Source organism: Myxocyprinus asiaticus, chromosome 14, assembly GCF_019703515.2.
Source record: "Myxocyprinus asiaticus isolate MX2 ecotype Aquarium Trade chromosome 14, UBuf_Myxa_2, whole genome shotgun sequence".
Taxonomy (NCBI): Eukaryota; Metazoa; Chordata; class Actinopteri; order Cypriniformes; family Catostomidae; genus Myxocyprinus; species Myxocyprinus asiaticus.
Window position 1 is genome coordinate 13,710,638 of NC_059357.1, and position 16,101 is coordinate 13,726,738.

Genomic DNA, 16,101 nt, shown 5'->3' on the forward strand with positions numbered 1-16,101 from the left:
ATACATAGAGATCAGGTGGGGTTTATTCGGGGCCGCAGCTCTTCTGATAACATCAGGCGTCTCATCAATATCATGTGGTCAGTAGCAAATGATCAATCTCCAATCGCTGCCATCTCACTTGATGACGAAAAGGCATTTGATATGGTAGAATGGGATTATCTTTTTAAGATTTTGGAAATGTACGGGTTTGGGAGTACATTTATTGGTTGGATTAAGTTACTTTATAGACACCTTGTAGCAGAGGTACAAACAAATGGATTAATCTCAGATTATTTTACTATGAATTGGGGCACTCGGCAGGGTTGCCCTCATTCCCCATTATTGTTCTGTCTTGCCCTGGAACCATTAGCAGCTGCGATAAGAAAGGAGGAGGTGTGGCGCATAAGCTTCTGCTTTACGCAGATGATATTTTATTATTTGTCTCTGAACCTACTAGATCTTTGCCTTGCCTCCACAGAATTATTAATTCCTTTTCCAAGTTCTCAGGATACAAAGTCAATTGGGCTAAATCCGAAGCTTTGGCTTTGACAGCGTACTGCCCAGTAACGGCTTTTCAGCCGGGCGCCTTCCAGTGGCCCAAACAGGGCATTAAGTATTTGGGGATTTTATTCCCAGCAAATTTGTCTGATTTAGTTAGTGTTAATTTTGACCCTTTAATAAAAAGGTTTTCGAGCAATGTCAGCAGGTGGGCTTCATTACATTTATCGATGATTGGGAAGGTTAATGTTATTAAAATGAATTGTATTCCAAAATTTAACTACCTGCTACAATCTCTCCCTGTAGATGTCCCCCTCTCTTATTTCAAACAATTTGATAGCATAGCGAAGTCCTTCATTTGGAATGGTAAACGTCCCAGATTGCATTTTAATAAGTTACATAGGCCGATAGACAAAGGAAGGCTAGGCCTACCGTACTCACTTCCACCTGAGAGAGCCCCTCCCTGGTTTGTTATTGAACAGGCAGTTCTTGCCCCTATTTCGCCATTACAAAGCATCTCAATCAAACTAATCAGAAAAGTTAAGTTACACCCCATTATTTCACATTTACACTCGGTATGGACTAAAGTGTCCAGATTATTTAAATTGGACACTTATTTAAATGCTGCCTTGAGCATAAGGCAGAACCCAAGTGTGTATTGGCAAGTCTCCTTTCTGCTGGCCGGAGTGGATTGTGAGGGGGGTTGCCACATTCGGTGACCTATATGAAGGTGGTGTGTTGAGATCATTTGAAAACTTGGTCCAACATTTTGGGATCCCCAGACCTCAGTTTTATAGGTATTAACAACTGCGCCACCTGCTTTGCACTATTTTTGGGAGTAGCACACATACCCCTAAGGAGGCAGATGCTTTGGGAGAGGTGATTGCAGCTTTTGGAAAAGGTCATGAGGCATCAGTGTACTACTCCCTGTTAATTCAGAGTATGGGGGACGGAGCCTTAACTTCTCTCAAGAGAGTATGGGACAAAGATTTCAACTTGGCATTGGAGGAAGGAGTGTGGGCTAAGATTCTTAAAAACGTTAAGTCTGCATCTAGTGATGCAAGGGTGCGTCTTATACAATTCAAAATGTTGCATAGATTTTATTGGACCCCCTCTAGACTGTATAGGCTTGGTCTTAAAGACACACCCACCTGCTGGAGATGCCAATCGGAGGATGGAGACATGGCCCATGTTTTTTGGTGGTGTGTCGTGGTGGGCACACAGGTTTCATTTTGCCCCAGACTTTGTGTTCTGGGCGATGGGGCGGTCATTGATGTGGGGGATGGCCATATAGGGAACTGGGTTCTGACATGTGTAATGATCGCCAGGCAGGTTATTTTGAGGGGTTGGAGGTCAGCTGGTGCGCCCCCATATCCGGAGTGGTGCACGGAGGTGGGGAGGGTGGCAGCTTATGAGGAGGTGTCATCTGGAAGACAGGGTGGCTTGGATAAGTTTGTTCGGAAATGGGGCAGGTATTTGGAGTTTTTGGAGGGCTCTCGGGTGGGGTGTGGAGAGAGTAGTGTATTATAGTTTGTATGATTATTATGTGTGTGTATGTATGTATGTATGTGTATATATATGTATATGTATTTATGTTTGTGTATGTATGTATATTGACCACAGGGTTGTTTTTTTTTTGGGGGGGGGGGGCGGGGTCAGGGAGGGGGGTTGTGGGGTTTAAATGTTGATTTTTTTATATATATATATATATATATATATATATATATATATATATATATATATAATGTTTACAATTCATTGTAAAAAAAATTAAATAAAAAAAAAAGAAGAATTTGAAAGTGAAAGTGTAGACTAATAGAAAAAGGACTTAAATATTAATTTGCTTCTGAAGGCTAGGATTAAACCACTGGAGTCTTATAGATTACTTTTATGCTGCCTTTATGTGCTTTTGGATCTTCAAAGTTTTGGTACCAATTCACTTGCATTGTGAGGACCTACAGAGCTGAAATATTTTTCTAAAAATCTTAATTTGTGTTCTGCAGCAGAAAGAAAGTCATACATATCTGGGATGGAATGAGGGTGAGTAAATAATAAGAGAATTTTAATTTTTGGGTGACTATCCCTTTAAGTACATAGTAGTTAAAGACACCTAATATAAAGTTGGTCTGATGCTTTTTAAAACTTCAAAATTGACTACAGGTGTGCTCTTCTAATTGAGGGCATGGTCCCAAATGAGCAGATGCTTGTTCACTCCATGTGTTGACAAAATATGTACATAGGTTTATAAACAATCCAAAAGATTATTGACAGTATAGAAAAAAAAAAGAAGAGGAAATCCATCCTTTCAAATTTGCAAAAATTGTACGTCAGTAAAATGTCATACTCTACCTGCTGGTTAAAACCCCTAGGGAATAATGTATCTAAAGAGAAAATCCTTAAGGTTTCCCTGGATTAACGAAGTCTATCAATGTCACCTCCTCGGCCATACACACTCACTTGTTCAATTCCAAAGTAGAAGGACTCCCAGATAGAATGTGAATAATCCTTTAAAATGTTGTACATGGGGTACAATTTGTTACCTACATCGGCACAATGTATGGTGGCCCAACAAACATTCATAAAAAATACCCTTACCCAGAAAACAGTTTTCGGTTAAAATCAGCCTTAGTTGACCCTTGCCTGGATGTAGTGTTGTGCTCAAAAGTTTGTATACCCTGGCAGAAATTGTGAAATTTTGGCATTGATTTTGAAAATATGACTGATCTATTATTTAAGGATAGTGATCATATGAAGCCATTTATTATCACATAGGTGTTTGGCTCCTTTTTAAATCATAATGATAACAGAAATCACCCAAATGGCCCTGATCAAAAGTTTACATACCCTTGAATGTTTGGCCTTGTTACAGACACACAAGGTGACACACACAGGTTTAAATGGCATTTAAAGGTTAATTTCCCTTTTTAAATTGCAATTAGTGCCTGTGTATAAATAGTCAATGAGTTTGTTAGCTCTCATGTGGATGCACTGAGCAGGCTAGATACTGAGCCATGGGGAGCAGAAAAGAACTGTCATAAGACCTGTGTAACAAGGTAATGGAAATTTATAAAGATGGAAAAGGATATAAAAAGATTTCCAAAGCCTTGAAAATGCCAGTCAGTACTGTTCAATCACTTATTAAGAAGTGGAAAATCAGGGATCTCTTGATACCAAGCCAAGGTCAGGTAGACCAAGAAAGATTGCAGCCACAACTGCCAGAAGAATTGTTCGGGATATAAAGAAAAACCCACAGGTAACCTCAGGAGAAATACAGGTTGCTCTGGAAAAAGGCGGTGTGGTTGTTTCAAGGAGCACAATACGACGATACTTGAACAAAAATGAGCTGCATGGTCGAGTTGCCAGAAAGAAGACTTTACTGCACCAGTGCCACAAAAAAGCCTGGTTACTATATGCCCGACAACACCTTGACACACCTCACAGCTTCTGGCACACTGTAATTTAGAGTGACGAGACCAAAATAGAGCTTTATGGTCACAATCATAAGCACTATGTTTGGAGAGGGGTCAACAAGGCCTATAGTGAAAAGAATACCATCCCCACTGTGAAGCATGGTGGTGGCTCAAAGATGTTTTGGGGGTGTGTGAGCTCTAAAGGCACGGGGAATCTTGTGAAAAGTGATGGCAAGATGAATGTAACATGTTATCAGAAAATACTGGCAGACAATTTGCATTCTTCTGCACGAAAGCTGCGCATGGGACGCTCTTGGACTTTCCAGCACGACAATGACCCTAAGCACAAGGCCAAGCTGACCCTCCAGTGGTTACAGCAGAAAAAGGTGAAGGTTCTGGAGTGGCCATCACAGTCTCCTGTCCTTAATATCATCGAGCCACTCTGGGGAGATCTCAAACGTGCGGTCCATGCAAGACGACCAAAGACTTTGCATGACCTGGAGGCCTTTTGCCAAGACAAATGGGCAGCTATACCATTTGCAAGAATTTGGGGCCTCATAGACAACTATTACAAAAGACTGCACGCTGTCATTGATGCTAAAGGGGGCAAAACACAGTATTAAGAACTAAGGGTATGCAGACTTTTGAACAGGGGTCATTTCATTTTTTTCTTTGTTGCCATGTTTTGTTTTATGATTGTGCCACTCTGTTATAACCTACAGTTGAATATGAATCCCATAAGAAATAAAAGAAATGTGTTTTGCCTGCTCACTCATGTTTTCTTTAAAAATGGTACGTACTGTATATTACCAATTCTCCAAGGGTATGCAAACTTTTGAGCACAAATGTATGCCAATGTGGTTTTACTGTGTTCACTTGTTTACCCAACAGCAATTACAAAAATATGATAATATTGGAATTTTAGTTTGAAGGATACAGTTCACAAAATTAATCTAATATACAGTTTTGAACTTAGTGTTTGAAACCAACATACAACCACTGCTAGAGAAAACAAGCATTTATGTAATTGGACTTTTGACTCAAAACCTTACAGTTGCTGATATAGCCCTTGTGAGAACATCCTCATATGACAGCTCTGTCCTCCCCAATATGTGTACAAAATCTAGTGTAGTTACATATTTATAAAATTTTATAAATAAATTATTAGTCCATATAAGGTAATATTTGCCAGTATATCTGTTGTTATTTTCTTGAATTTCAGGCATGAATTATGTGTGAATTAGAATGTTTATAGTGGTGCAATATTAAACCTGTATTATGCATACTATGTATATTTTTCATCCAAGAATTCCTACAGCAGCATTATGATGTTTTTCCCCATTTGCGACATTGCTATCCATCTGTCAGATATACATGCCTCCTAATTGCATTCCATAATGGGTAATTTTATCTGCTTTCTGTCAAGCTTTGTGGTATATGGCAGTGTTGTTGTTAACATTTGTGTTATGCCTTTTTTTTTTTTTTTTTTTTTTTTTTTTTGTAGCGGCACTGGGGACGTTAGAGTTTGAACTGAGGTATGAGAGAGCAACAAGTTCACTCCACTGTACCATTATCAGAGCCAAGGTAATGTCCATCTCACACCTGTGCAGTTCACTACACACTCACACCTATTCGTGACTCACACTCCAAAAACCGGCTGGTGATTTACCCTTTAGCAGTTTGTTCTACTTCAACAGGGCTCCATTCCAGTGTTTCTATAAATATTTCATTCTGCAGCCCTGTCTAATAAAATGTCTCGTTTTTTCTTTTTTTTTTTCTTTTTTTGGAATAGGGTCTGAAACCTATGGATTTCAATGGCCTGTCAGATCCTTATGTTAAACTTCACCTTCTCCCAGGGGCATGCAAGGTGGGCAAATTTTAGATTCTGTTCAATGTGGAAATTTTACACTTTGGTACATGACGTCAGTGGACATATCTTTAAACACTGTTTAAAAAAAAAAAAAAAAAATTTATTCAGGGTGTGAATGGTTAACCACCATAGGTTATCACCTTTGACTCATATTTCTATATGTCTGTCCTCTTTACGTCAGTGTTACTCATTCCTTCTCCTGGAGAGCCACTTTCCTGTGGCTTAGTTCTAACCATACTCCAGCACACCTGTCTGTAATTTTCAAGTAAACCCAAAGACCTTAATTAGTTGATTTGGGTGTGTTTAATTGGAACTAATTAAATTTTAGGTGTGAGCTGGAACTAAACTCTGTAGGAAAGTGGCTCTGCAGAAGCAGGAATGAGTAACCCTGGTATATGTAAGTGTGTTTGTACAGTGGCTGATTATGATTTTATAAAGACTTATTTTTTGCACTATTACTCACACACTGCTATGTTAGGATATAGAAACAGTTTTACTATAACGCATCATTTGAAAACCGTTACGTTTTATCGCTTGTATTAAAGACTCACCTACATTTACATCCAATGTGATTAGCTTCTGCGGTAGATCACCTCATAGAGTGTTGGACTCTGTACTCGGAAGACCACGGCTTGAGACCAGTCAAGTACGCAAACTGACACGTGAGACAAGCGTGTCATTGAAGTGACATGAAATAATGTGGTTGCTTCAGAAAATGTGCTTTTCATTTCTCATTTTGTTTTTGGACACTATTGGTTAGGTTTAGACGTTGGGTAAGGGTAAGGATGTCTGTGTCTACCTCTCATTTCATTTTAGGTCACTATTGGTTAGGTTTAGTTTAAAGTTTTAGGTTAGGGAGGTACGTTTTACTAATAAAAACCTCCATCTAATATTCACCTTTAAAATCTTATCTGATTACGACACCATTTCACTCGCTTTTGGCACCCCCCGCTGGACATTACACTGGGAAACTGCAGCCAAATGTGTAATAAGGCACGTAATTTCATTCTGAAAATTTTTTGTCACAGTCACATAATGTTCATGAGACAAGACTCTGAAAATGTTTACTGAGTGGCACTAAAAGAGAAATAATGTTCTCCCAAAAAGATTAGGTTTTTAAGGTTAATGCTTTATCGATTACCTCCCTACCCTAAACTTTAAACCTAAACCTAACCGATAGTGTCATAGAAGCACTGTATGTATGGTATGAAATATGTGCCACTGGGATTTTAACTTTAATTTCAGGATTTGAATTTGAACACGTTTACTTGAACTTTAAATTTTCAGTTTTGAACTTGTGCCATTGGGACTTGAACTTGAATTTTAGGACTTGAATTTGAACATGTTTACTTGAATTTGAAATTCAAATGTGCGTGGCACGAATTCAGGTCGTTAAATTCAGATTCATTTTTTTAATACACTGATTCAGGTTTTATATTCAGATTCGAGTAAATTTGATGAAGACATCCAGGGTACTCAGAAAGAGCAATTGAGTCTTTATGTAATCAAACTCCTTGACCAATCACAATGTAGCTCACAGTTCACATATAGAAAAGGAAGGGTCATCTGTGAAATAGTCTGTTACAGACTATCACTAAAGCGAGTCCATCACTGCTGCAGCATCATGCTCTTCTAACTAAGTGAAACACTTTCTTTGCTCTGCACAGTGAAAAAAGAATAGATTTGTCATGCAATGCCTTCATTTAACACCAAGACAAGCAGATATTTCAAGATTAAAATTGCAGCTCCAATTTAAGGCAGCAAGCTGAGGTAAGTTGTGGCTCTAATGCTAACGCGGGCTTTTCTGTGTAATGTGATGGTCATTTTCAGGGTGATTCTGTAACTGGGCTCTTATGACATACATTTTTATGTGTACATTTTTAAATCAGTGCAGCAATATATCAGTGCGCTTTGTCCCGCATGTCATGAGCAGTATTTACGCATTTACCCCGCGCCCTCGCACTGGTGAAAGTAAATTAATGTAATACATTCAGCATGAAATAAAACACTGCAGGAGTGAAGGAAGCAGTAAACTCCCAGCTTGTACATCTTCCACGCGGTGGATTATGGGCAATTAACCATCGTCGAGTGTACGTCAAATGTATACTCGAAATTAGAGTGCATTGTGGGTAAGAATGAGTGAACAAAAGTAGGGAAGGAGTGGCTCACTCAGAATTCAGACACTCCTACAAAATGGCAGACACCCAGAATAGTGCACTATATAGTGGATAGGGGGCGGTTTCAGACACAGCGAATGTTCCGTGACCGGGGTTGGTGCCCTACCCAGGCTGCAAACTCTGCATTTAGGAAGCGGTGGTACTGCTGTACAGAACTAATAATCTAAATTCTTTCGACACTGACAACTGTAAATACACTGAAATAAGAATCATCTTAGGATTCAGTCCCTGTTGGAAATTTTCAAGTTTTCACCATAATAATTACTACGTTTCCAAACCTATCTTCTTATTGACAAATTCATCCAGATCTGACAAGAGCCCTTAAAGGAATAGTTCACCCAAAAATGAAAATTCTCTTATCATTTACTCACCCTCATGCCATCACAGGTGTGTATGACTTTCTTTCATCTGCTGAACTCAAATGAAGATTTTTAGAAGTATTTCTCAGCTCTTTTGGGCCATACAATGCAAGTGAAGCATAGAAGTAATCCATAAGACTCCAGTGGTTAAATCAGTATCTTTAGAAGCGATGTGATAGATGTGGATGAGAAACAGATCACATTAATATTCTTCTTCTTATGTTTTTGGTGATTCACATTCTTCTCTGCATATCACCCCCTGCTGAGCAGGGAGAAGAATGTCTAGCAAAAAATTACAAATATTGATCTGTTTCTCACCCACACCTATCACATCTCTTCTGAAGATATGGATTTAACTACTGGAGTCATATGGATTACTTTAATGCTGCCTTTATGTGCTTTTTGGAGCATCAACATTTTGGTACCTATTCACTTGCATTGTACTGACCTACAGAGCTGAAATATTCTTCTAAAAATCTTAATTTATGTTCTGCAGAAGAAAAGAAGTCATATCTGGGATGGCATAAGGGTGAGTAATTGATGATCATTTTTGGGTGAACTATCCCTTTAAAGTGATAGCTAAGCCATAATTTAATATTCTGTCATCATTTCCCAACCCTTATGTTGTTCCAAACCCGTGTGACCTTCTGTATTCTGTGAAACACTAAAGATTTTAGACAGAATGTTATAGACTGTCAGTCTCAGTCATCATTCACTTTCAAAATATAGAAGAAAAAAAAACATTCACTGAAAGTAAATAGTGACTCAGGCAAACATTCTGTTTAATATCTCATTATTGTGTTGCATGGTAGAAAGAAAGTTTGGAACAACATGGTGGTGAATGATGACAGAATTTCCATTAATAATAATAATAATAATAATAATTCTGTAATACATGTTAAATGTGTATTATGTAATGGAATATAGGGGAGTAAACGTTCATTATGTCATTTTTGAAAGTAACGAGTTACTCACTACTTGAGTACTCTTTTAATTGGATATTTTTTTACTCTTACTCAAGTAATTAGTTATTTTAGTACTTTTACTTCTACTTGAGTATTATTTTTTTTAAGTAATTGTACTTTACTTGAGTTCAGTTTTTGGCTACACTACCCACCTCTGGTTTCGTGAGCCAATGACCTTCTGTGTAATGTCATGTTTGCTAGATAGTCAACTCTACTTTTATTTCATTTTTCGAGTTTAGATGGTAAGTTGGAAGTGCCTCGAGTGTAGGTATCCAAATCGTAGCAGGTGCGAAGCTAACGTTAACTTAACATTACTCAGGTCTGGATTGGTAGGTCGGTCAGCATAAACACAGACTACATGTTTTCTCACCAAAACATTTGGTGCACAGTTTTGATGACACCCATATCTCTTGTGGCATAAAATATACTAAATCTGTGTACTATTCTGGTAAAAGTGAGTTAGGTAGCTAGAATGTTTGTTGGCACATATCTACTATTTCCACATATCTAAACCTTACATACTACTTAATTAGCAATCTAGTGTTAACTTAAATGGTAGCTGGTTGACTCGTGAAACAGCAGCAAAGATTAATGTATCACCTGGATGTTATGTAGAGCATTCATTAAAAAAATAAAATAAAAAAAACAGCAGCAAAGATTAGATTACATTTTGTAGTTACATTAGTTTACAAGGCGTAGTTACAAAATGGGTGGCAAATGTTGATCTGATAAAGAAAAGTAAGCATGTCAGAAATCAGATGACTGATAAACATTTATTTCATGCATCAAACAGCCTGTTTACCAATCACACTAATTACTTCTAGGGTTTGCATCAGGGCAGAACAAGTAATTTACGCTAGAGGGAGGTGGTGGTAGCTCTCATTCAGCCATAATCCCACATGGGCACTATTTCACAGCGGACCCTTCCTTTTCTATATGTGAACTGTGAACTACATTGTGATTGGTCAAGGATGAGTTCGATTACATAGAGGCTCGATTGCTCTTCCTGAGTACCCTGGATGTCTTCGTCAAATTTACATGAACCTGAAAATAAAACCTGAATCAAAGTATTAAAAAACTGAATCTGAATTTAACAATCTGAATTTGTGCCATGTACATTTGAATTTCAGGTTTGATGTAATTCAAGTTCAAGTAAAATTCAAATTCAAATCCTAATGGCACATAATTCATTCTATATGGTCACATAATGTTCATGAGACCATTAAAGAAGGTTAATGCTCTATCGAGTGCCTCCCTACCCAAAACCTTAAACCTAACTGATAGTGTCATAAAAGCAAATGTCAGATGAAAAATGCAATTGCTGAAGCAACCACGTCATTTTGTGGTGATTCTTTGACACTTTTGGCTCACGTATCAACTCAAGTGATCTTCAGGACTCATATCCCGGTCCTTTGCATCGCAAGTGCTGCGCTGGATCACTTGAGCTACTGTGAAATTTGATCGTATCCGAACAAGCTTCTAAATGTAGTTTGTATTGTAATGCTAACATTAAAATGTATACAAGTTACAACTTGATTGCATCCAAATAAGCTTGTTATGTAGCAGTTAATGTAATGTTTGGTATTATACATTAAAGAAAGACACATTAAGATAAAATACTTTTTTCTTTGTGATTTAATCATTCATGCATCAAAGGATTAGGATATCGAACAATTCCCAATCTTTTTGTTACTGTGCAATGTCTTATTTATATATTTATTGCATTAATAAAATTACATAAGTTGAAAATGTTTGTTTTATACCACCTGGCTTTCTTTCTTTTTTCTCCTCTGTATCTGTCAGGCTAATAAACTCAAAACCAAAACAGTACGCAATTCACTAAATCCAGTTTGGAATGAGACTCTGACTTATATTGGCATCACAGAAGAGGATATGCACAGAAAAACCCTGAGGTTAGTAAACAAATTTGTACTCCTGTGAGTCCATCTTACTTTATGGGAGACTCCAAGTGGACAGTAAATCTACAGTATGCTGGATATGTCTTTAAAATTCTGTTCTTGGGATAGCAGTGATTTGACAGTAGCCGGCATATCTTTCTCTGAAAGTAGGTGTGTGACAGCAGAGTAAGCAGACCTTCCTCCTTATAGACCTTCAGGAATAATTTAGTTTCTGGGAGTACCTACCATTATCAGCATCTTGGCAAGTATATATATTAAGTATAAATATATTTAGCCTGAAAATTTCGCAGCACTGAATGATCCTCTCCAAAATTCCTAGCAAGAGGAGGAGTGACTGCTGTAGCACTCCAGTTTATTCTGCGATTATCCACAGAAAATTTACTGTGTGCTCACATTATAAATGAACAGTATCCCCTGGAAACCTGGCACTGGGACTGCTGTTTTTTTTTAAATGACAGGGTGACAGGAGTCGGAGAAAAGTCATTTATTTGTTTATTTCTAAGGAGAGTACAAGAGCAGAGGAGGGTGTCAGTTCTACAAACACACAAGCAAATCTTTGAAAAAAGAAAAAGGCGCTCACTTCAGACCAAACTGTCAGAGCCAGAAATATCACCCTAATCCCATTCATAAATATACATATCTGTCTGAGCCATTTCCAGCTCTAGCTGCTCTGGGGATGGTGTTTTTATTGTTTTTTATCACATTCACCCATACTACCTTTACAACTTTTATATTTATCTTTGTTGTTCTTCCAATATAATATCACACTCCATTTCTTTGTTTTCTCTGTGTTGTTGTTTTTCTCAGGTTATCAGTATGCGATGAGGATAAACTGACTCATAATGAGTTCATTGGGGAGTCTCGTGTGGCCCTAAGACGTGTGAAACCAGACCAGACGAAACATTTCTACACTTGTTTAGAACATCCACCGCCTGTAAGACACACATACACACACGGTCAGTTTGAGGCCACGTTCACACTGATACATTTTCGTTTAAAAACATATAGATTTTGCAATGTTTACGCCTTTCATCCACACCTGAATGACGTTGTCCTCCACCGAAAATGGAGACTATCGAAAATGCTCTCCAGTAAAACATGCTTGGAAAACGTTGATGTTTGGAAACGGAAAACAAAGTTCATATTCAAAATTCTAAATTCAAAGTTCATATTCTACGAACATGCGCTACACTACACGGATGGCCTTCACTGTTGCACATCATCTCCGTGTTTTGCTGAAAGGGTTTACATGCGCTCCTCCTGCAAACGTTAAAAGGGTGGGGCCACCCTGGGAGAAGGGGATTCAGCCCATGTAAGTCATGCATTAAAGGAATATTCCGGGTTCAATGCAAGTTAAGCTCAATCAACAGCATTTGTGGCATAATATTGATTACCACAAAAATGTATTTGGTCTTGACTTTAAAAAAAGCCAAAATCTGGGTTCCAGTGAGGCACTTGTAATGGAAGTGAATGGGGCCAATCTGTAAATGTTAAAATACTCTAATACTAATACTACTGTTTCAAAATTATAGCCACAATACATAAACAATATGCATGTTAACATGATTTCATTGTGATAAAATTGGTTCCATGATGATGTAATGTCAATAAACCCTAAATGATTGTAAAAAATAATACATGAATTTTAACAGAAGAATTAATGTAAATGCTTTTATAAAATTATAAGCTTCAACTTTCTGCCTTTAAACCCTCCAAAAATTGGCCCCATTACAGGACACAAGTGCCTCACCATAAGTTTGATTTTTGCTTCTTTAAAGAAAAGGAGGGATGAGTCGAAATTATTTTTTGTGGTAATCAACATTATGCCAACAAATGCTGTCGATTGAGTTGAACTTGTATTAAACCCAGATTGTTCCTTTAATGTGCCCCTGAAAGTCAGCAAATCAGATTAGAGCTTGTAAGATTGAGAAAGCTCCTCCCAGTTTTATATGTATCAGATGGTCAGTGAACAGACTATATTCAAAATAGGAGAATATATACAATATGACTTAAATATATACAGTGAATACAGACACATATTTAGCAGCTAGTGCGGCTGTGCTGTCCTCCTCTCCAAGTATAGGGGATTTTCTCTGTATTACTGAGTATAAGTAATAATGGATTCAGTGTTTCAAATTTGGGGGACAATATTTCTCTCACAGTGTGGTACTTGGGACAGATGAGAAGAAAGTATTTCTCATCCTCTATTTGCTTTAGATCACAGTGTTTGCATATTCTCTGCTCTCTCTGTGTCCAGTCTTCCTCTCTCTATTTCCAGATCATGATCACTTAATCTGTATTTTGAGAGAATTTTTCTCTCTTTAAATTGTTTAATTGATAAGTAGTTTGCCAGTTTTGTGGTTCTATTTAGGGCTGAATAACATTGGAGTTTGTTTTAGAGGTCAAATTGAGTTTTTAATGTTTTATCATGAGTATCTTTTAGATTTTTCACAATGTCTTTAATAATGATTTTAGATTTGTACCTGGAGTCAATCACGGGTTGCGTTTCATTAACTAGTTTAAGAGCCAGTGTATTTAGAGGATGACGATCTCATTGGTGAGGAGGGATTTATATTTTATAGACTCGGGATCAGACTGATGGAGGTGATGCCAGAATTGAACAGATCTCTGTTTAGGGGATATAAGCCTAATTCAGTCCTGCAGCCAGTATTAGAAGTGCATCTATGTACCCACAAAATATTCTTTGCAAATTCCAACTGAATTTTTTCTACTGCAGATTTATTCCAATTTTGAAAATTTAAGACTGGTTCCCAAATTTCACATCCATATAATAGAATTGCTATAATGAATGAGTTGTATAATTTAATCCATGTTTTAACTGGTAATTTCATATGGCCAATATCGTGATTTAATTGCATAAAATGCCCTCCGAGCCTTTTCATTCAATGCTTATACAGCCAGACCGCAACCCCCAGATGCACTGATGTCAGTGCCCAGATAACTGTAGCTGGTGCTGTGCTGTAGGACCTCTACTCTCTAGGTGAACTGGTATTTGTTTCCCTGAGATCTGGCCTTCTTTTGGAATGCCATGACTCTGGTTTTGTCCAGGTTGACTGTAAGGGCTCCTGACAGTACTCCAGCAGGGACAAGCTCTGCTGAAGACCCTCTGCTGTGGGAGACAGCAGGACTAAATCATCTGCATACAGCAGACATTTGACCTCAGTGTCATGTAGAATGAGGCCAGGGATACTGGAGTGCTCCAGAGCTGCTGCAAAATCTATATAGATGTTAAATAGGGTTGGACTCAGACTGCATCCCTGTCTTACTCCACGTCCCTGCTGGAAGAATACTGTTCTGTGATTTCTCATTTTGATTGCGCATTTACTGTTTGCGTACAGGCACTGTATAATATCAAAAGTTTTTTCCACCAATGCCAATTTGAAGAAGTTTTTTAAATAAACCATCGTGCCAAATTGAGTCGAATGCTTTTTTTTAAATCTATAAAACATGCAAATATTTTTCTTTGTTTGTCATTGATGTTTTTGTAAATTAGAGTATGAAGAGAATAAATGTGGTCGGATGTGCGCTGTTTTGGTAAAAAGCCAAGTGATTTATTTAGGATGTTGTGTTTTGAAATGAATGTGACTATGCGGCTATTTATTATACTGTAGAATCACTTCCCTAGGGCACTGCCCACGCAAATGCCGCGGTAATTATTGGAGTCAAATTTATGTTCTTTTTTAAATATAGGGGTGATCAGTCCTTCAGACCAGATCTCAGGGAAGATACCAGACCAAAAAAAAATAAAATAAATAGTGGACATAAAATCATCCAGCATTTTTATCATAATAGAGATGTTCATGTTTTCTTTTAATTGTTCAAGGTTGGATTGGAGCTATTTGAGTTTGGGTTTCAGAGGAAACAGTTTTTCAGATATAAGGGGAGGATTGTTGGTCTTTTCACATGGTTGTTTCAAGTAAAGCACTGTTTGGCAGAAATGGGGAGTTGAGGTCTGATTGTAAAAGCACTAATAAAGTTTGGATCAAAATCTGTTATTGAATAATCAACCACACTGGCTCCTGATCTGGAGCAATACGTGAATCTACCAAGAGAATCTCCCTTGGTTCTGCCATTAATGATGTACAGCCCCAAACTCTTACAGAGCTTTAACATTTGCTTTCCATTTGTGTTCACTAAACTATCATAAATATCTCTCTCTGTCTTTCTGCCAGTTTCCCTCTCCTACAGCCATGGGGGCAGCCCTGCGAGGGATTTCCTGTTACCTAAGAGAGGTACTCTCTTTACAACCCCAAAACCATCTGTTAACTCTTAATGTAAAAAAAAAAATCATAATAAAGCACTGACATTTCTGCATGTGAGTTTGCAATGAGTTTTTAAATATTTCAAACTGATAATTGCCTGCTGATTAATGCTCTCACACTCTCAAATGTTTTCACATTGGGATCTTTTGCATTTCAATAAGAACATTGAGCACATTATAAGAGGGATGGAAGAAATCGATTAGCTTTTGCATTACCATCCAAAATGGATCTCAACATGTCAGGTGCCCCACGATGAGAATTACTGGAAAGTAAAGATGACACATGGTGGATTACGAGAGGAGAACGGGGTCGGATAAGGAAAGGGCAGGCATATGGATGTACGCATTTCATGTTGCAGCAAATCCCTGTTCTGTCTGTTACCAAGAACGAATGTGACATCCATAAATAAAGGATAAGATTAGCCAAACTGCATTGTGGGCCCCAGAGAGATGAGAAACAATTTGTTCTAATTCATTTGGTGTTGTCCAGAACATATGTTACCAATGGCCAGTGTTGACAATTTCACACTCCTGAAACATTAATCGTGAATGGTGAGACAATTCAGAGCCTTTTCTTTTCATTTAAAAAGATTGTTCACTCAAAATGTTAAATTTTATCATCAGGTTCCAAAGCTGAATGAT

The 16,101-nt window shown here is 37.8% G+C and overlaps 1 protein-coding gene across 1 annotated transcript in view; it reads left to right on the forward strand.

The window, feature by feature from the left end:
* The window catches only part of doc2a (double C2-like domains, alpha), a 52,412-nt gene that overhangs the window by 16,981 nt on the left and 19,330 nt on the right, over nt 1–16,101 (forward strand). The window contains exons 3-7 of the mRNA XM_051717780.1: nt 5,392–5,471; nt 5,680–5,754; nt 11,062–11,171; nt 11,985–12,111; nt 15,371–15,430. Coding sequence (XP_051573740.1) covers nt 5,392–5,471; nt 5,680–5,754; nt 11,062–11,171; nt 11,985–12,111; nt 15,371–15,430 — 452 coding nt within the window. The remainder of the gene's footprint in view (nt 1–5,391; nt 5,472–5,679; nt 5,755–11,061; nt 11,172–11,984; nt 12,112–15,370; nt 15,431–16,101) is intronic.